Source organism: Miniopterus schreibersii (assembly GCF_964146895.1).
Source record: "Miniopterus schreibersii genome assembly, chromosome: 3".
Classification (NCBI taxonomy): Eukaryota; Metazoa; Chordata; class Mammalia; order Chiroptera; family Miniopteridae; genus Miniopterus; species Miniopterus schreibersii.
The window spans coordinates 93,843,105-93,863,271 of NC_138103.1; the positions used below are offsets into that span (position 1 = coordinate 93,843,105).

The 20,167-nt window shown below is 46.4% G+C and overlaps 1 protein-coding gene across 3 annotated transcripts in view; it reads right to left on the minus strand.

Annotated features, from left to right (window-relative positions):
- Positions 1 to 5,978: 5,978 nt before the first annotated feature.
- Positions 5,979 to 20,167, minus strand: part of MTMR12 (myotubularin related protein 12) — a 52,135-nt gene continuing 37,946 nt past the window's right edge. Inside the window, exons 10-17 of one of the 3 annotated variants that reach the window (XM_081133660.1) lie at positions 19,629 to 19,753; positions 18,711 to 18,789; positions 17,259 to 17,329; positions 14,908 to 15,080; positions 13,008 to 13,175; positions 11,936 to 12,097; positions 11,012 to 11,053; positions 5,979 to 8,898 (exon numbers count right to left, since the gene is read on the minus strand). In XM_081133660.1, the coding sequence (XP_080989786.1) occupies positions 8,329 to 8,898; positions 11,012 to 11,053; positions 11,936 to 12,097; positions 13,008 to 13,175; positions 14,908 to 15,080; positions 17,259 to 17,329; positions 18,711 to 18,789; positions 19,629 to 19,753 (1,390 nt within the window). In that variant the 3' untranslated portion in view covers positions 5,979 to 8,328. The remainder of the gene's footprint in view (positions 8,899 to 11,011; positions 11,054 to 11,935; positions 12,098 to 13,007; positions 13,176 to 14,907; positions 15,081 to 17,258; positions 17,330 to 18,710; positions 18,790 to 19,628; positions 19,754 to 20,167) is intronic. The other 2 variants (XM_081133661.1, XM_081133662.1) reach the window with 2 other exon arrangements.

The window sequence follows — 20,167 nt, forward strand, 5'->3', positions numbered from 1 at the left end:
AAAAGAAACTGTCAGCTGTGGGGCAGCTTCCTTCCAGCCAGTCTGTTCTCTCCACAGTCACCAGTCCCCTCGACCACCTGGTCGATGTAGATGGCCACCCAAAAATGTGGGTGTTGGGATACAGCCACAAAACTATCCCTGAACTGAGCAGCCATGGGCGTCGTGCTGGAATTCATGTGTCTAAGCTGTCCTTTGTCTTGACAGCTTGGCTCCCTTCTGCCCGAGCCAGTCCAGCATAAGTTCTCCTTGTGCCTGCCACACACTGCGCCCTCAGTCCCTGGCAGCTGCTCCTGCGCAGGAAGCCGACAGGGTCTGGATCTGCTGCACGGCGCAGCGACACATCAAGCTGGCTGCGCAAGGGCAGGAGACGGCATGTGTTACCTTACGCTTTCCTTACCGGTGACGATAAACAGAGGCTGTTCAATTCCTCGGCTTTTAACTTTTTTTTTTTTTTTTTAATCACAAAACATGTATTTCCTGAATTCCTGCTGCCCTTCCCTAGTGCCCGTAGCTCGGGGGATCCGGGTGGTGCCACATGCTTGAGAACGTTACTGCGCTTCAGAGGGTTGGCAGGGGCTCTTGCCGTTGGATGATGGAAGCAGAGGTTCTCTGCGAACTGAAAACACTGTGCAATTATTTTTATTTAATTAAATGTTCCACTTCACGGTTAGGATTGAGTTACATAATCATCTAGTTACTTCTGCCATTTCCTGTGAGGCAGGGACACTGTGGGTCAACTCTTCAAGAATTCCGGGAAATCAGGCCCTGAGCTCGGACGCAGGACAGAACTTGACCTCCTGATACTAATAAGAGGGGCATTTAGAAATGCCCACAGGCAGGGAGGCTACCGAAACAGGACCCCTTTATAAAGAGGGAGGCACGGGCCGTCCTACATTTGGAATCTGGGGAGAAATCAGGGAGTTTCCCTTGAGGCAGGAGAGCGCGGAGCTCCGTTAGCGAGGAATGGGCTTGGAGAGGCCGCTACAAAGGCCTTCATGCTGCCTCCCAGCAGCTACGACATGAGGCGGCGTCGGAACTCTACCTGGCTTAGAGGCACTGCCACGGGACAGTGGCTGAGAGAGAAAGGCAAGATGAAGGGACGTGGCACAGGCAAGACCCCACTCCCAAATTCATATGGCCTCTCACGGGGTCCCCGGCAGGGTCAAGCCCGGCTGTCCACAGCAGGAACTCGCTCATTAATGCCCTTTGTATTGTTTTCCCTTTCCTGTCCTCAATTCCCATTCTCACAGCGCTGCCTGGGATCACTTGCCAAGTCTTGAACTACCTGTACCCAAATCACTGTCTCAGAGTCGGCTCGTGGGGGAATCCAAACTAAGACTTAAGAGCTTAGTCAAGGAGCCCCTCCACAGCAGCCACGATGGACCCATGGCCACGCGCAGACGCCACCTCTCCTGAGACTCCCATACAACTTCAAGCAATGACAGTGGAGTCCCCCAGATCAACTATGTAAAACTGTGGTCAAATATCCAGTAAATATAACATATGTAACAACTGAATTTCAAGTAAATCTGACGGGAGGTCATGAATTGGCGTAAGTCAGTTTGGCCATTCAGCCACTTTGACATGCTTCTGGTAAATGTCAGCCGCTTCTGGAAGTCAGAGGCAGGTGGGGGCTGAAGCTCCCGGCACCATCATCACACCCTCCTTGGCAGATGGCATTTACAACGAAAGCCAGCCTTCGCCCGAGCCTACCAGATGTGCTCACACTCATCAACCACACAAAACAGCTGCATTTCCTGTCCCTTGGCTGTGGGGGAAGTCCCTCTCTGACCTTCCCCCCCTCCTTGCCTGCAAGTGTCACTCTCAAAATAGACACAAGAGCCCGGCCGGGCGTGGCTCAGCGGTTGAGCGTCAGCCTGGGATCCAGGCGATCGGGCTTCAGTTCCCGGTCAGGGCACATGCCCCGGTTGCAGGCTCGATCAATGACTCTCATTATTGACGTTTCTGTCTCTCTCCCTCTTTCCTCTCTCTGAAATCAATAAAGATATATTTAAAAAATAATAAAAAATAATAAAAAATAAAAAACAAAAAACAGACACGAGAGCAGCGGCGGCAACTAACCCTGTGGTCTGCCTGACGATGTGGACCCAGGCCATGGGGTCAATGAGGTCTTTAGATCCCGTGCTCTGCTCCAAGGTGTCCACAAGCTGGGCCTGATGGATATTTTTATCCTGTGGGTCTGAGGACGGGGCCTTCATCTCTCTAGACACCCGCATATCCCAAGTACAGCACCTGTTTCACCACTGAAAGATGATTAACATCCCATGTGCTGCTCAACAAACCTCTGAGATAGATTTTGGAAACACCTAAAGTGCTCACGTAGCCACCTTTGGAACTTGGATTCCTGTTCAGGGTCTTTCAAGTGCTAACTGCTCCTGGGGTGGAGATTAAAGTTCATTTACACACACACACTACTCTGTATTTAAACGATCATACACACTCTGTAACAGCTAACATTTATTAAACATTTACTATGATAGGTACTTCAAAGGAATTCACCTTTAACCCTCTAATACTCCAGGGAGGTGAGTTCTAGGAACACTGCCATTTTACAGAAAAGAAAACTGAGACTGATGGATGTTAACTCTCATGCCCAAGTCCCATGGTTGGGTAAGTTCCAGAGGGTTCAGACTCAGGCTGTCTGGCTCCGGAGAGCCCAGCTCCTTAACCACTACACTACACAGCTTCTGGCAGGAGGCAGTGACAGAGTTAATTTAGAGAAATGCAGAAATGTGACATCCACACTGTTACAAAATTGGAGAACCTCACAGCGCACAAGCAGGGCCAGTGGGAGGGACCCTGGTCCTACATGAAGACCCCACCCCACAGCCTGCCAACCCCGACTCTCCCAGGACTTGGAAGGCGGACCAAGATTCCAGCTTCAACGCGACTGGCCTCTTGAAAACAGAGTTGCTCTAGTGGTCTGGTCCCACTTCATCCATGGCAACGAAGAGACAGCTGGTGTCCGGAACAGGGGAAGCACAGAGCACTCAGAAAAGGCTACATGGGCTTTGGCACTGAGACCCAACAGCATCCAGACCTAAACTCAAATACACACGATTCCTCTTTTTGGCTTAAGTTACTGCAACCCAGACTTCTAATGGATGCACCCATTAAAAGTTTTCAAGGCAAAAAAGTACAAGCAAGCAAACAACAACAAAACAGGATTACTTTAGGAAGATTCACTGGCAGTGAGAGAGAAGGGACCAAAGGCAGAAAGTTTATGATGATGATGCAGGCAACAGAAAATGACGACACGGAGAGACAACGGAAATGGGAAAAGGGGGCTTGAGGGGGAACATGAGCCTTCTAGTTCCTTCTCCAAGTTCCACTGTATCCTTCTGGTAGGCAGGTAGTTTGAATAAAGATAGGGTTTCTCTTCTCCCCAAAACAACAGATATTCTCCCATATACGTTTTTTACCATGTTCATAATTAATTTTTGAAGTATTTAAAATTTTTTCCAACATTTTATTATGAAAAGTTGCAAACGTCGCAAAGCTTACGGTTTTGAGACTACCCATACTCCCATATACCAGGTCTAGATCGTATCACTGACTCTCCTATACCTGCTTTATCACATATCCAGCCATGTCCATCCCTCTGTCCATCCATTAATCCATCTTACTGTTGGTATCGAAGTAAACTGCAGACAGCAGTACACTTGCCCCTAAATGACTTGGTGGGAGTGTCATTTAACTCAACTTCAGCATTTGCCTAGTTTTCTTTTAGTGTAAAGTTTAAATACAATGAAACGCACATCTTAAATGTACTTACAGTTTTGGCCTACACCTGTATAGCCCAAACCCTTATCAAGATATAGTGTTATCATCATTCCAGAACATTCCTTCATGCCTCTTCCCAGCATCTCTGCTCCCACACCTCCACCTCCACCCAAGACAATCTCTACTGATTGCTTTCCACCCTAATTTGGGGATAGGCTGTGCTCAACTCTGTGAGGCTACCTCAGGATGTCCCAAGCCCAGGTCCCCAGGGCCAGTCTGAGGGATGAAATGTGGTCCATCTGCATTCCTTCTAGGCCCAAGCATGGTGTGAACTGAGCCCTCTGTGCCGGGATAAGTAAGCATACATTCAACTGGCCCCCCAGCCTCTGCGAGGACAATTTGCAATGTCCTCCATTCAGGATTAAAAAAAATTAAAGGGGAAAAAAAGCCACACAGCCTTTTATAAAAGTAATGCTCAAATCTAAATTATTTTTAAAAAGCAACTGCTTAAAAAAACTGGACTGGATAGCAAAACTGAGAAGTTTCCTTAAAAGGCCAAAAGCTTACTGTGCATATTCTAGATGATTATATGCTTCGCATCCTTTCACTGCCAAAGGTAGGCAGTGTAATAAGAGGGCTAAAAAGGAAAGAAAAAAGAACCTGGGCCCGAACCACAAAATAGGCCAAGATGTCTGTGCTGTTAAAGACACAAAACCATGCCCGGCTGCTCGTGGCTCAGCAGTTGAGCATCGGCCTAGGATCCAGGAGATCCCCGTTCGATTCCCGGTCAGGGCACATGCCCAGGTTGCGAGCTTGATCCCCAGTTGGGGGTGTGCAGGAGGCAGCCGATCAATGATGACTCTCTCATCATTGATGTTTCTCTCTCTCCCTCTCCCTTCCTCTCTCTGAAATCAATAAAGATATATTAAAAAAAAAAAAAAAAGACACAAAATCACCACAGCAACAAATGACTTTCCTCTTCAATACAGGAATGACATTTAAGTTACCTGGTATTACCCATGGCTGGCTTGGTGATCAGCATACTCACGTGTAAGCACTTGGGCACATCCAAGTTATACTGCAACCCAGAGCACAATCCCACCCCATCCTAATATTTTAAGGGCAGTGCATCGTGCGTGCGTGTTGGGGAGGTTGTTAGCAGGTGTTGGTCACCGCTGACCCTGTCCCTACATGGCGGTGGGAGCGGTCCTGGGTGCGCACTGTCCAGCTGTACTGCCCCAGGGCTGGCTTTATAAATGTCCTATCGCCCAGTGGGCATCAGCACGGCTGAGGAGACTGTTCTCCTATGGAGCAACTTTGACCACAATCACAGGAGAAGCTGGGAAACAGGCTGTAGTCCAGGCTTGCCGTTCCTTGACACCCTGTCCAGGACAGAAGGTGACACAGGAAGGCGCAGGAGCCAGGAGTCTGTTCTCAATAGAAGTCCCCATCCCAGGCATCCTGTGTCGCATTAGATGGCAAATGCTATCCGTACACCACCCTGTACACCTCCTCAGTCCTCCCACCACCCTCACCTGGAAACCAAGGAACAAGAAAGTCAGGAGGGAGACACAGCCAGCCCACCGAAGTGCAGGAGCCGTCACAGCAATGCGGAAGGCTGGTCAAGAGCCTGCTGATCGATAGGGTCCCGACTACTTGGGAATTTAACACAAATATCAAAGACCTGAAACGTGTGACAAGTCCGAGGCAGCACCGCGGGCTTACTAAAGTCCAGGGAGGTCTCTGGGCGGCTTTGGCAGCTAAGGAGGGGCGAGCAGGGGCAGGGACATCTTCTCTAGTCCAGACTGAAAGGGAAAGGGCTGCAGGGAAGAAAGGTCAGAGAAATGGAACTTCTCCCACCAACACAAATTCCAGGTCTCAGTCGAGCAAGTGTTAGCAAACCTCCTGCTCCCACACAACATCTGGCCAGTGCCTATTCAGAAAAACGAAGCCTCTTCCAGCGGTAAAACACAATTCTCATCTTAAATAGTCCCACAAAAGTAAAGAGGTGGTGATACTGAATTTCAGGGATTTAAAGAACTGTCTCCTTAACCACTCCAATAGGCCTCCTACGCTATTCTATTTTTTGTCAGAGTATCTTATCACCACTTGAAATGTAAATATTGATTTAGTTATTGATTTTCCACCACCTCCAACCAATCAAATGCACTCACACACACAGCATGCGTGAAAGTAATTATTCCATGTTTTATCAACCACAATGAACACACTACTGCTGGTAAACTGTGCTTTAATTTCTGCAATCAGATATGATGCAGGGAGATACAAGTATAAACTTTCATTGTACATCCAGAAAATAAAAAGCACATTTATACAGATTGAGCCCAACAGCTTATTCCCTTTAAAAAAAAAAAAAAAAAGTTTTACATGTAATTAAAGCTAATTTGTCTTCAGTGTAAAAACTTGGAGGTATAAACAAACTCAAAATATCATACACAGTAAATTAATGTACATTTCCAAATGTGCACAGTGCAGCATTTAAACAAAGCAAATGGTCTCATTTCCGCTTTAACTGTTAAGCATAACGCACATTTGAATAAGAACATCACAATATACAAACCCACTGAGAGTGCCGTACACAAATACAAGTTTATAGAAATCTGATTCCAAATATAAATACACCAATTAACATGACTGTCCATGTTATAACAGCTTATTTTTCTACTGTAATTTTTTTTAAGTCATAGAAAAATATTTCAATGCACATTCAACTGCTGTGACAGGGCCATGACCTTGTGCCTTTAAACCACACATTGTGAAGTATAAAGCATCACACTGGGCATTTCTGGAATGAAAATTACTAAGATCCTAAGACTGAAGAGGCCACTGTATAAATATTCATGTTATAATATGGTAACAAAAATAGTTAGCTCCATAGTGTATTTGGGAGGCAATTGGGGCAGAGAGGTGGAGGTTAGTGCTAGTTTAAGAAGGCCCATGGAGCACATGTGAGGGTAGCTAATGAACTAGTGTATTTCTAAAATCCCTACTGAAAGCCTAACACTGACCTCCCTAGTAAGACCCTTAAGGCAACCGAGACTGGACCTGTGCTTGTCCCCCAATCCTGCCCTCCCCTCAACCTCTGGTTGTCTTAACAGATGACCTGGTCACGTGTCAACATGAAGTTGGGGAACAAACGGCAAAGCAGTCTCCGGTAGGTACAAAAGACAATTCAGTGCAAACTGAGAAACTCGTCGTCAATAGTTTCAACATTTCTTATTGCCCTGGAGCAATTGAAAGTTTTTCTAAACATGTACTATTTAAATTGGGACCTATACTGGAGAGAAAATGTATATAAAAGGCAAACATTCCATTTGAAACATTCTAACATGAGGTTTTTTCCCTCCCCCTTCCTTTAGTGGGATGTAACAGGGTTCCATTGAAAATGAAAAAACTGGTCCTTACAAAGTGTACGTTCCTGTATTTAAAAATACAGATTATTTAGACAGCAGATGCAAGAAGTTTACCAGACACAGTTGCATTTCTTCTATGGCTTTTTAAATCACTGAGGTACTATATGACAGCCATCACTTCTGATAGGCTTAACTGCTTCCCTATGAAAGCCACGTTCAAAAGTGACCCTCAACAGTCTGTCAGGTGACAGCGAAGGTGGGGAAACCATCTGAGGGGCTGCTGCAGGGGACCATGGTCACGAATGCTCTGAGGTCTCGGCCTGCTACTAGAAAAAGGCAAAGCAATTACTTGCAAACCCTGAGAGCCACCAGAAGAATGGAAGCTCCTCTGGGCAGACCAAAGAGAGTCCCCCAGTTTAACCACCAGGTTTAGCAGCAAGACCCTGGGACCACGTGAACCAAAGGTGGGCAGCAGGGAGGGACAGCGGCGAATGGTATGGAGTAGGCAGAGACCTGGAGGCATCAGCACACGAAAAAAGGTGGCGTGGTTGACTGGCCCAGCACCTGCACACAAAGTGACACGATCATTGCAGGAGGCAGGATGGTCTGAAACGCCAGGATGGGTGACATGGGTGGGGTTTCTCCAGCTTTTCTACAGGCAAGAGGATGCAGGAAGGAAAAGTGCTGCGGTTTAATGAATGCCACACATCTCAACACCTCTGAATCCTTCCATTCGCCATACACACATCACATATAGCTGAGCCTGCTCCGAACTGAGATTGGTTAGAGACACTGACTTCCCAGTGACTGGAAAAATTCTCTTGGCACCGAAAAGATTTGAAGAAAGACTCAAGTCCAAGAATATCTTACCAAAGCCCTTTTTAGTAGTAAACCAGCTACTGCAGATTCTGTGTAATACTTATGCGTCAGATAACAGCTGCAATTCTGTGATGGGTCAAGTAGTAATTCCTTTCACTTAATAATACTAGAGATAGGGTTTTAATTGCATAGTCTTTCAGGACCAGGAAGAAAAGAGAACCAGCTCTTTTACTGAAGGCGCAGTTTCCCCGTACAGAGCTCTGGGCTGATGGCCCTCCCTCGCAGCAGTGGGCTTCAGCATGTCACACCAGTCCAGAGGTCAGTGCGTCCATGTGTTGGACTCCTCTCCCAGTCTTCAAGATTCCTCTTTTGCAATCACTGAATAGACAGCTCACACATCCCCTAGATCCACAAACTCATCTTCTCGTTTGGCCAGATCTTCTTCATCTTCCAAAGCTTTCCAACCACTGGTGGGCAAGACAGGCTTAGAGGAATGTCGCTGAAGCAAAGCAAAAGGAAACAGCGAGGACAGGCGGGCAGAGTTCCTCAGCAAGGAGGGGGCCTCTGCCTGGAGGGCCTCCCGGTGGAGTCTCCTCTCATTAATTTTCTCTTGTAAACTCTGTACTTCCTCCATCATTTCCAAGAGTTTGTTCATGGTGGCCACTGTGCCACCACCCAGAATCTGGGCTTCTGGAATCCAACGCAGGTAGCGCTGGGCCCAGACTCTGATCTCTGGCCCCTCGATGTGAGGCAACAACAGCCCATGGTAGTCAGTGGGCTTGCTATGCCAGCTGTCGTAGAACTCTCGAAAGTTGTCTTGCAGCTCATCAGAAGAATTAATTAGTTTGCTAATTCTCTTGCCCAGAAGGTTTTTAATTAAATGATCTGTTTCTTCCCTGAAAAATCCTCTTTTGGGAGATGACTTAGATTGGGTGAGTGGCAAAGAAAGCTGTCGTTGATGCTTTGAGAGAAAACACAAATAAAAGCCTCTGGTTAGCCTGACAGCACAGGTCTCTCCCCAGTGTGAATGTTCACTGCCCTGTGTTTATGCACAAATGACTGACTCCTGGCCCATCTGGAGCAGTGGAGAAAGGCAGCTGTGAGGCCAAGGGAAGATGCCACCCCTCTCCCACTGTCATGGGGCACAAAGGGCACTAAGCACTTGTGAAGAGCAAGTTTAACTTAAGACAGGGTGATGGTTTAGGGTGTTTGGAGGCGGTGTCTGTTCATTTTCTGAAGGAACAAAATGTTTGATCTTCTACAATATTCTAAACACCTGGGAGGAAGCAGTGCTGACTACCTGAGGATCCTACCCCTTCAATGAAACCCCTTTGTAGGTTAGGTGTCCAGGAGGAGTTGAAGCTTAAGTCAGAAAGATTCTTGCCCAGCTGGGCGTGGCTCAGCGGTTGAGCATCAACCTAGGATCAAGGAGATCGCAGTTCGATTCCCGGTCAGGACACATGCCCAGGGTTGCAGGCTCGATCCCCAGTCGGGGGCCTGCAGAAGACAGCTGATCAATGACGACTCATCATTGATGTTTCTATCTCTCTCTCTCTCTCCATCTCCCTTCCTCTTTCTGAAATCAATAAAGATATGTGAAAAAAAAAAGATTATTTTGGATGAGTCAGGTGGGGGTAAAAGAAATCTGAGGAGCTGACTGAACAGCCAGATATCCTGTCTGACAAGCTGCACGGAGGAGGAAAGGTGAGAGCGTTTACATGCTTTTCCTCCTTGGTAATTCTACCTGCAGCCAGAGTAAGGTGCTTTATCTTGCGGTGTACTGTAAAAGGGCTGTGAAGGTGGGCATTGGTCAGAAGGTTACAGGGGATCTCCAGTGGCCAAAGGAGAAGGTAAAAAATGTGGGGAAGTGGTTTTCCTGACTCTCTTGCTCCTGAGGTATCCTTTTGAAGTAAGAACAGACAAAAACTTTATTCTCAGGCTAGACTTATAACAACTCTCTAACATATTTCTGCCAGTGGTTCTTCCTTGTAAAAAAGTTTTATTATAAAGGAAATATTTCCTTACTACAGAATATGGAATAATGATAAAAACATAAGAAGCAAGCAAACCATCCACAAACTCTAACTCATGAGATGACTAGGAGTTTTGACTTTCTGGCTTGGGGACAGGGGAGCCAAAGGCCAGGAGCCAGCAGCTGGCCTCTCTTCCCCCCAGTGATCCAGGTGAGTCAGAATGGGCCAGGGAATGAGGAATGCAGGTGGAACCTAACAGCCACTGAGTGTTTACTGCCACCAGGTTCTGTGCTCAGTGCTTCGTATGCATCAACTTATCCAATTCGCAAAGCCACTATTGCCCCACCTTACAAATGAGGAAACTAAGGCACAGAACTTTAGTAATCCACCAAGGCCCCAGCTACCAGATGCCAAAGGTGGTTTCACTCACAGACAGTCTGGCTCCAGAGTGTGGGCTCCTAACAGAACTCTACTTGTCTTGGAAGCCCCTTCTCCCCATCCCCTAAGTGAACAGAGTGTTCACTTAGATGAGCCAGTGGAGACAGCACCACATGCCTGGAGCCTGGCCAAGGGCTGAGGCTGAGGTCGAGATCACACGCTGAGCAGACCCTACGGCCTCCAGGACTCATTTACAGAGCAGCGCTTCATGCCAGTCAGCCACAGCCTCTTCAGTCTCTACAGAACTTCTCGAAGGCCATCTGCCCTCAACAAGGGGCCCCAAGCCTGATATCTGGTCTCCTAACCTAAAGGCTTCAAAGATCCTTGTTGCCCCAGCCCCATCTATACCTTATCTAGTACAATATGAGATAGTCTGACCCTTTGGTTCAAATCTCTCCCACCCATCAGCTCCTGGAGCCTAGGCTATCTGCTCCTACCTACAAGGAGAAGGGACACTTAGAAAAACTGGATCTGGACAGAGAAATGCAATCCATTCTTACAAGGCAGAGCCTTAGTTTCCTCCTGTGCAAAATAAGGGGTTGGGCCTTGCCCTGTCTGAGATCACTTTCCCACTGGCCTGGGGCAGCTCTGTGATCCTAACCCAGCTATCAGAGAAGTGTGCATGCAGCCATCAGGGGGCATAGCACACGAAGAAACACTGACCTCTGGCCACGCTGTTCTGGAGCTCAGGGAGTTCTGGTCCAGCTGGCAGGAAAGAGGTTAAATCAGTGGGGGAGCATCTCCCCTGGGCCTGAAGACCCTCCAAAGAGCCAAAGCAGCAGCTCTAAGTAGTTCGGCAGCTGGCACCCTCTGCAAGTACTGCCTTTGGCTCACCTGGGGCCCCAAGCCTCTTCAGAATGGAGCCCCCTCCCACACCAGAGCCAGCCTGGCTCCCTGCAGCCCTCAAGGGCATGAGGGATCAGAAGTACCACCATGGAGAAGGTAGGGACAAGCACTGACTTGGGATTTGTTGACTGCTCTCCCCTTTGTGGGGTCTGTGGGGGAGAAATTCCTGGCCAAGAGAGACAGCCAGGAAATGCAATGTAAATCGTGTATCATCTAGGGGACCATGGGGTTTTACTAACTAGTGAAGTCAGAAACAAATACTTAAGAAAACCCAAATAACTTGACATTTGTAGTTTACAGAACCTGTTTTCATAAATACTGGAGCACAGCCATGCCCATTTGTTCACAAGCTGCCTGCCGCTGCTTTTGCGCCTTGACAACAGAGCGAGTGTTGTGCCAGGTACGAGCAGGGGCCATGACAGAACATGGTAGGTGCATCTATAAAGAAAGTCTTGCTACTGAAGACACGAACTGGTACAGAGTAAAGCCCATGCACTCAGGGAAGACCCAGATGCCAGGCAATATGACCATTTCACAGCAGGATCCCCAGTGACATTCAGCAAATGGCCATGTTTTGGGGGCAAAGGCCTACTTGCTGAAAGCAAAGGATTCTCACAGACTGGACAGTTCGCCCACCACAAATCTCAGCTCTGCAGACCGTCTCCAGCATCCATAGGTAGCATGCATCCCTCCACATGGGGCCCCTGGGCAGGTGAAGGATTAGGCATGTGGGCATCTTACTTTGAAACGCGTTCCTTTCCGCTGGCCTTTGTCCAGTTTTGGTTTTTCCACGTACAGAGGGTTTTGGAGCAATATCTGGGCTCTGGATTCAAACTGTACAGACCAATCCCACACGGTGAGCAGACTCAAAGGCTTGCTGTGTGCATCCTGGTTTTCCCTACCCTGCCAAAGCAAGCAGAGGTCAGGAAGGCTGCAGGGAGGGCCAAGGAAAGCAAACACAACTCAGGGAGGGCCAGCACCGGGGAGGGCGCCTGCGCTGCCCTGAGACCGAGCATTCCCGGCACTCCACTTTTCAAGGCTGTTCACTAAGGCTTGAGAGGGAGGAGGGAGAGAAGAGGACATGCTATTTTCCAGCAGGATGTACGCCAGCCACTGTCCTGGGCACTTTCACAATAACGTGTGGAGTCACTATTATTTTTGCAATTTTACATCTGAGGAAACTGAAGTGAACTGTCTGAGGTCACGAAGCTGGCGGGTGGCAGGGCTGGGACCTGAAACTCAGGCTGTGTGACTGGGAGCCCAGGGTCTGTGTTTCCCACTTCACCGTGGGATATGGCAAAACCCCTCCTCAAGGGCCGGCTCAAGCAAACACTGAGGCCCGCAGAAGGCTGGGCAGCGCACTGAGGTTGCTTAGAGTTAATCCCCCAGGAGCACGGACTCAAGAGACTAAGGAAGCACAAGGCTAGCTTCCCTGCTCTGCCTTGTCTCCATTCTCTCCAGAGTAACTCCACACATCAGGCAAGTGAAGAGAGGGCATCTGGTCTGACCATCTTCACATAGGACTTTTAATTCTGTTTAATTCCCCAACTCCAACATTTGCTCCCAGCTCCGATATTTACTGTGTGACTGAGGGCAAGTTACTTATCCTCTCTGTGCCTCAGCTCCTCAGGGACACAACTACTAGAGATCCGTGGGGTGCTGTGCAGATTAGGTGTCAATACCCAGAAAGCACTCAGAACAGGGCCTCGTACATTCGCAGCGTTAAATCACTTTCATTTATTATCATCAATCTTACTGCATGCTACTTGTGAGACACAGCTTCTCCAATACACCAGCTAAGAGGAACTCGTACCATGTTAGTTTCTTTCTGATGTGGTGAGTTGAAGAAGAAGGTGCTGAAAACGGGTATGTACAGGCTGTCGGACAGAACAGTCAGGTAGGTCTCCGTGAACTCAAATGCTGGGGGATGCTGGTGCACCAGCTGCCAGACACAGTCAAGGAAAAGCAGGAACACAGGAACCTACATGAAAACAAGATACACATTACTGAGTGGCACTACGGGTCCAAGGCCAGCTGTCCTGAGTTAAGGGGGCAACTATCTCAACGGCTGTGGAATTACCATTGCTGAGCACTATAGTCTTTGGACAGAACAGCAGGCTCCATTCCACTCCAAGCAATAAATATGCTCGGCTGAAATCACATGCTCATGCTCGCGGATTAATATCAATATTTGGCAGTACCTACTTGTGTGACATTTCAAAGGTGAACTATGAAATCTCACTATTGAGCAGCATTAACAGATGAGCATTTGCAGTGATTTTGATGATAGGAAACACTAACTTTGAATCCCAATTAAGTGAAATGTTACTTCCCCCAAAAGAATTCCATCCTTCTTAGTTGATTTTATTACAAAATCAGGTGGGTAAGACAGTCCATGTTATAGCCTTTCCCTCACAGAGGCTGGCCAAAGTCTCACACACAGCTCACTAGAGACACAAAGTCCAGTGCTGTGTCATTTATATCATAAACAGACCACCCAGTTTTCCTTCAAAGCTCTAATATGTCACTGTTGAGGTGCTAAGAAACATTTGTAGTGCAGTTTTATTTCACACCTCATTTTATGCTCAATACCATTAAATAGAGTGAAAGTATCTGACCCTCTGTGTAGTCAGGGAGATAGGATCAGGAAGCATGGGAGACTTCTCCAAGGACTGCGTGAACAGCAGAGCAGAAAACCTCTCGGACGTTTTCTCCATTAGACATGGCGCCTGTCAATCCTATTTTCTCAGATATAAAAACATACTCTTTCCCACACAGTATCAGCTCTCTCCGCCCATCACATTACTTAAGTCCCATAAGCTTTCAAATTAATTTCCCAAAAAGGCAAAGTCCATTCCAAAAATGAGAGATGGTGATTTCCATTCAGCCCAATGAGATACAGATCAGGCCTGAAAGAAACCCCCCGGCCTAGCAAGAGAGGCCTGGGTCTCCCAGGAACACACCAAAGCCAAGCTGTTCAGCACTGCACACAGATGTGCTTATTATCTGGAGTGAGAAAAACCATGAGTCGTGCTACTAGCATATGGCAGCTCTGCAGGCGATTTAATTAAAGAAAGGCCCATTTTCATTTCTCTTTCCACAATTGTTAATAATTCAGCCAAGGAGTCTATACAGCTGAGCAAGATAAATAGAACGAACCGAATTGTAACCACTCCTGTGCTCACACTCAGAGACCAGCAATTCACACAGCCAGAGGCAGAAGAGGCCATGTGCACCACTCGTGGACACACCACGAAGTCCCTGGTACTGGGTGCAGCTAAAGTCACCTTCTGCTTTACTTTGAAAAGGTTTATGTGCAAGGGAAATTTATTTCCTGTTATGTATTTTCCGTACCGAGCATTCGTTTTTTTGCAAAGACTAACAGAGATTATAGGAGTCTCTCTTACTGAGTTAATTTTTATTTAAAGTTGACAAATCAGTATTACTCCCAACATGAAATATATATACACCCTGGGTGCACACAGTTTAGAAAAGAACACTCTGAACACACTTGTTAATACCTCTTTCCTCTGGGAAGGGTTTCAATGTTGTTTCAACATTCAAAGTCCTCAAATGGTGAGCTGAGTATAGCCTCCTTACTGAGCTGTCCAGTGTGCATTTTGCAAACAGTAACTACCTACCTCAGAAGACAGGAATTAAGAGATCGGGCACTTATCCTCACGACTGAAACAGTCTGCCATGAGGACACTCACCTCTTCCTTGTCACTCTGACGCAGATGGTTGCAGCGATCCAGGAAGCAGTGCCCGCCCATGACCCATTCCTTCTGGATGAGGCTCTGGAAACCAGCCCTGGTTCTACAGTGTGGGTCCATCATCACTTGCACCAGAGAGGACATGAGACAGCAGAGGTCGGAAGCGTTCTCTTCTAGGAGGGGCCGCAGGAGCAGTGCAAAGAGGAAGCAGGGTATGAAGCGTTAAAAACCGACAAAGAACACTCACACTCGCACAGCGATAGCATGGTCCCAACACCAAGGTCTGCCATTCACAGTCAAGCCCTAATTCCCCAAAAACAAGGGCCAACAAAACAAAGGTACTAAGAGACAAATGGCTTCTGGCCTGCATGGCAGGGTTCCAGCACACATGGCACCAAACATTGGATGTGCTTATTGAATGAGCAAACGCAGCACTGCAAATCCACTGTCAGCATGTGGGCCTCCAGATGTGCCACACATACAATGATGACCTGCTGGGCTCCATGGACCAAGCTCAAAACCCTTCGGGCTAGTGTGTCAAGTCTCTATCGCTGAACTCACTGTTCCAAGCTCAGATGCTTTTCAGACCCACCTCAGAGCTCCTTTCCTCCGCTCCCAATTCCTCCACTCTTCCTGCCTGGAGAAAGTTGACTATTTCTAGACTGCACCTGAGAGCTCCTATTCTCAGCTCCACAGCTCTTTCCCTTTCTAAGGAGCAGAGGGGCCAGCTGCTCCTTGCCTGGCCTAGAGGAAAAGCCCTCCACGGCCTATTTCCACAGGCCCGCCCAGCCCTGAAGTGCACTGTATAAAACCCATATGATGACAATTCCATTCAAATACCTGTTCAACATTCATGACTCATAGCAAATAAAAACATATATCTAAATCCATGCATTTGTTTTAGAGAGTTTTAAGACCCCAAAAGTCAGCGTCTAACATCTTCAGGGTTCCCTCTTTACAAAAAGAAGTGCAATTCAAGTTGTTATTTTAAAATGTCCATGAGGATGATAGTGCTGGTATGAGGGGCTAGGGAAACTAAGAATAGACTATAAGTAGGAAGGTGTCTACACTGCGCAAACTCTCACTCTGACCCCAGGACATGGAGTGCCACAGGGCCAGGCTTTCACTCGTGCTTCTCTCTCTCCTCCAGGAAACAGGCCTAAACTACGTGAACAGAAAGAGATTTTCATTTTTGTCTTTCTCGTGCTATCTATTTTCTAAGCAAGTTCACCTATGTCGGGACTCTGCCTTTCTGCATCTGAGGGGTGTTGATAGAACACCCATGGGTACTAGGAAGAGGGGCTAGAAAATGAGATTCCAGGTTAGAGACAACTCAGAAGTCCATAGGAGCAAGTGACATCTCAGCCACATGAGCCAAAGATTTGCATTTCATTTTCTGCAACTCTGTGATCAGTGCATTCTGGCCCTGGGACTTCCACCTCTTTGACTCCCAATCTTTACCCCTCCTCCTTTCACCAGTTAGTACTCTATTCTGTCATTGTTGGTTAGGTCTTTTTCAGTAACATGCTTAGGTCAACTCTCCCAATTAGGTTGTAAACTTCTAGAAGGCAGAAATACAGAGCTCTGCACATGGTAGGTGCTCAATAAATGTATTAAAATCTAAGCCAATAAACCAGCATCCGATAGTACAGGAGCCACAGGCAGCTACTTTTTCCAACCTGCCCATAAAAGCTAAATCTCAGCAGACATGGAGCGTGTCAGAGAAATATAAAAGCTTGGAGGTAGGAAAGCATGAGACGATCTACTTAATTTGCAATGTAGGCCTATAAGAAACCTAAAATATTCTCAACAGCAGGCCTAACCAATTCCAGCAATATCTTTGTTGCATGGCAGCTTACACTTCCTTTCATGCATTGTGAATGTTTATGTCCTGTCCTCACATACAGCAGGTTAAGCCCACTGAGGAAAAGGAAATCCCAGACCACAAAGTTTCTATGGCAACTGCATGACGTTGTCAAACACAAACACATGAAAATAACAATTAAACCATCCACGGATCTCTTTCTATAAAAGGGATTACCCAAAGATTATACCTTTAACCAAGTTGAGTTAACATAAAACAAAATCCCAAACATTAGAAAATGTGAGCTTTGATAAAGAGAGCTAGCAATTCCTTCTTGGGCTGCGAACAGACCTGCCAAGTTCCAAGTGAAAGAATGTATTTTTAAACTGTAACACTGAAATCCAACTCAAAGGATTCCACGGTCAGGGTAGGAGAGACTGGAAGGACTTCCACACTAGCTCATTCCTGTACAGGATAATTCAAATCATACAGGGCTGTATCTACAGAACTAAGTCCAGTGAAGGAAAATGGAAGCCACACCTCGTACCTAAAAGTAGAACGTTCATGTTTTGCGCTTCTAGGTATTCTACAATCTCTATTGCTTTTTTCAGGCAGCGTCTACATGGAAAAGACAAAAAAAGGGGCATTAGTTCTTGAGCCTGGTATGGAAACAATAAGAAATTTAGAGAAAGTCTGACTTGATCTTTAATTTTCTATCTTATTTATTTTTGCTAAAACCCTCCAAAAGAAACAAGTTAACATTTACACTATTCAGATACTGCAAGACACTCTTCTGCCTATTAGAAACTTAACATTTTCAAAAGAGAATCCCCAAATTGATGTAAATGCTTCCAGGTGATTTCTAAACTGGAAATCCTCAGTGAGAACTCAGACTGGAGTCTGTTGGTGGGTCCAAGTGAGACCCACCAAGGCCCACATCTGGAGAGTGTGCTGCATGTCCATACTGTTTAACCCAAGGTCACCTGCCAAATGGTCAGTGTGGCCAAAAAGATCCAATGCGCCCAGAAGTCCTTTGTGTGTCTCTCTACGCACTATTCCCTCTGAGACGTTGCCGCTCTTGGCGGCTTTGACTCTACTTATAACCAGGGCTTTGCGTAAGCTGCTCTCTGCCTGCGGCGATGCCTCCCCGCCCCGACTCTTCAGCTGGTTGAGGACACTCAACCTTCTCTGCCCCACAAAAAGAAAGATTCTTTTGTGACACTTATCACTGTTTGCAATAACATACAAATTATGAGACACGCAGCAGGCTCTTTAAAACATATTTGCTGGTAAGTGTGGAGGGCCAAGGCTCCTCCCCCATTCGCACGGCATAGCTGAGAGAAAGCCGTGCTAGGTACAAAGGGGAGTTCTTCTCTTTCCTCAGGTTCATCTCAGGATCAGAGCTATTCTCTCTCCCGGATCATCATTTCTGTTCTGTGCCTCCCTCCTTCGCCCTCAGCTCTATTTAATGGCAACAGAGAGGAGCTATTCAAAATATGAAGTATGAAAGGGAATATAATTCTGTTCTCTGGGAATCTCAACCTAATTCTAAAACCCAAAATGACAAATTGACATTAATAGTGATTAAAAAATTTTTTTAAATAGGTAATATACATATAAGACACACAATTCTTCTAAAAAGAAGTTTAGTACAAAATCAGCATAGCAACCCTCCCCTGCTCCACCCTACCTCCCCCCTGGAGGCCAGCACTGGCTGCCTCAGCAGAATTCTGGGTTGCCTCACCCCATGTCGTTTCTCTCAATTACCAGTCTACAGTTAGAGTAGATCTCCTGGTGAGCAGGTCACATGTCTGTAAATTCTGATCCAATGTGCACAGACATAATAAGTAACAAATGTAAAATCGTGAGCGCTGACTAGAACATGTGATCTAAGAATATTTAACTGTGAAATATAAAACACTTAAATTATTTGCCAATTTGCTTTACTACTTTCAATGAGAACTATAAAATTCACGAGCAAAACAATGACTTCAAATACCTAATTATGTCAAGCCAGCTGCTACTTTCCAACAGAGAAAACCATTTTATATCTGTGTCCCAAAATTCGGTACTGTTATCTGAAGAAGAAGAAAAAAACAAAAAAAAAGAAAGTCAAGAAGTCAGGTGGTTCACTCACATGCCTGCCACAAAAAACACTTGTGCTACTCAACCGTGCTGTTCACGTGTGAACCCAGGCACAAGTCTCCGTTTTAAGTAAAGGGTGTTTCAAAACTTCAGCTGAAATGGTTTTTGAACTGTAAGGCCCTGGAAGGGAGTGGCAATCTAAAACAGATTTTTTATCACTCAAATAAAAAGTATCTACAATATGTAGAGCCACAGCCCACCCTGTAGCTCAACAAGGAGAGTAACATGCTTTGGGCAGAGATTGTTAACATCCAGACTACTGCTCCTAGAAGTGGATATGTCCACGGAGGCCCGAGAGGTAGACCTAGCTTCCACTGGAATCCTAAATCCACAAATACATTCACCTTGCACACCACTACGCAGTGCCCCAGCCCCCAGCCAACTGAGCTTGATTAAATATGACTTAAGTTCTAAAGTGTTCATAGTGGGTAGCCTGGGCAGGGAAGTGGGGGTGGCTGGGATGGGCATATTTCATTTTCTACTTTGTACATTTCTGATTAATTGAAAATTTTTACATTGATACACACACACACACACACACACACACACACACACACACAGTCAACCAGAAAAAAAGTAAAGTATTTCCACTTGGGTGGGGACTCAATAAATCACTAAGGAAAACAAGCAGATTATTCACTTGAAAGCTCACTGCAACTGAACCTCTGCACACTACCGTAAGGAGCCCAGGAAAAAGGCACCTTCCTTCCCCCAATGCACGCGGTATGTTCTCCCCATGTGACAGAAAGTTTCTGCCCAGCATTCCTCTCACCTATCAGAAACAGCTGTTTAAACTTAGAGTATGCAGTCTGGATGTCCGGCAGGGACAGGAAGTTGCCTGACAGATCTTCGGTTTTGACAATTTCATAGGGTGGCCTATGGATGATCCTGTAAATTCTAGGTTCAAAAGTAATGAGAGATTAGAAGGGCAGGGCAGGCATGAACTAGAAATGGCCTATTTTTCCTGAGCACTTACTCCATGCCAAGATCTGTGTGAAGGGCTTTGGAGGTGTCCTTCCCCCCCTTTTTTTAATTAGGAAAATCCTTTATTTCTGCTCCTTTCATACACCTTACTGTTCAGGAAACAGTCTCACACACGTATGTGAAATAATGTGCTGTCTCACACTGTGCTTAAAGGCAAAGCACCACAGGTAAAGCTGATCAGCTGTCCAGAGGTCTCAACTTATCGGATCTTGCTTCTTGACTTTACATTCATTTCTGAAAGTCAGAAATGTCATCTCCAAAAAAATGCTAAGAGAATTGTAAAAAATAATCACTCTATTCAATATTATGGGTGTAGAAGTGGAGTAT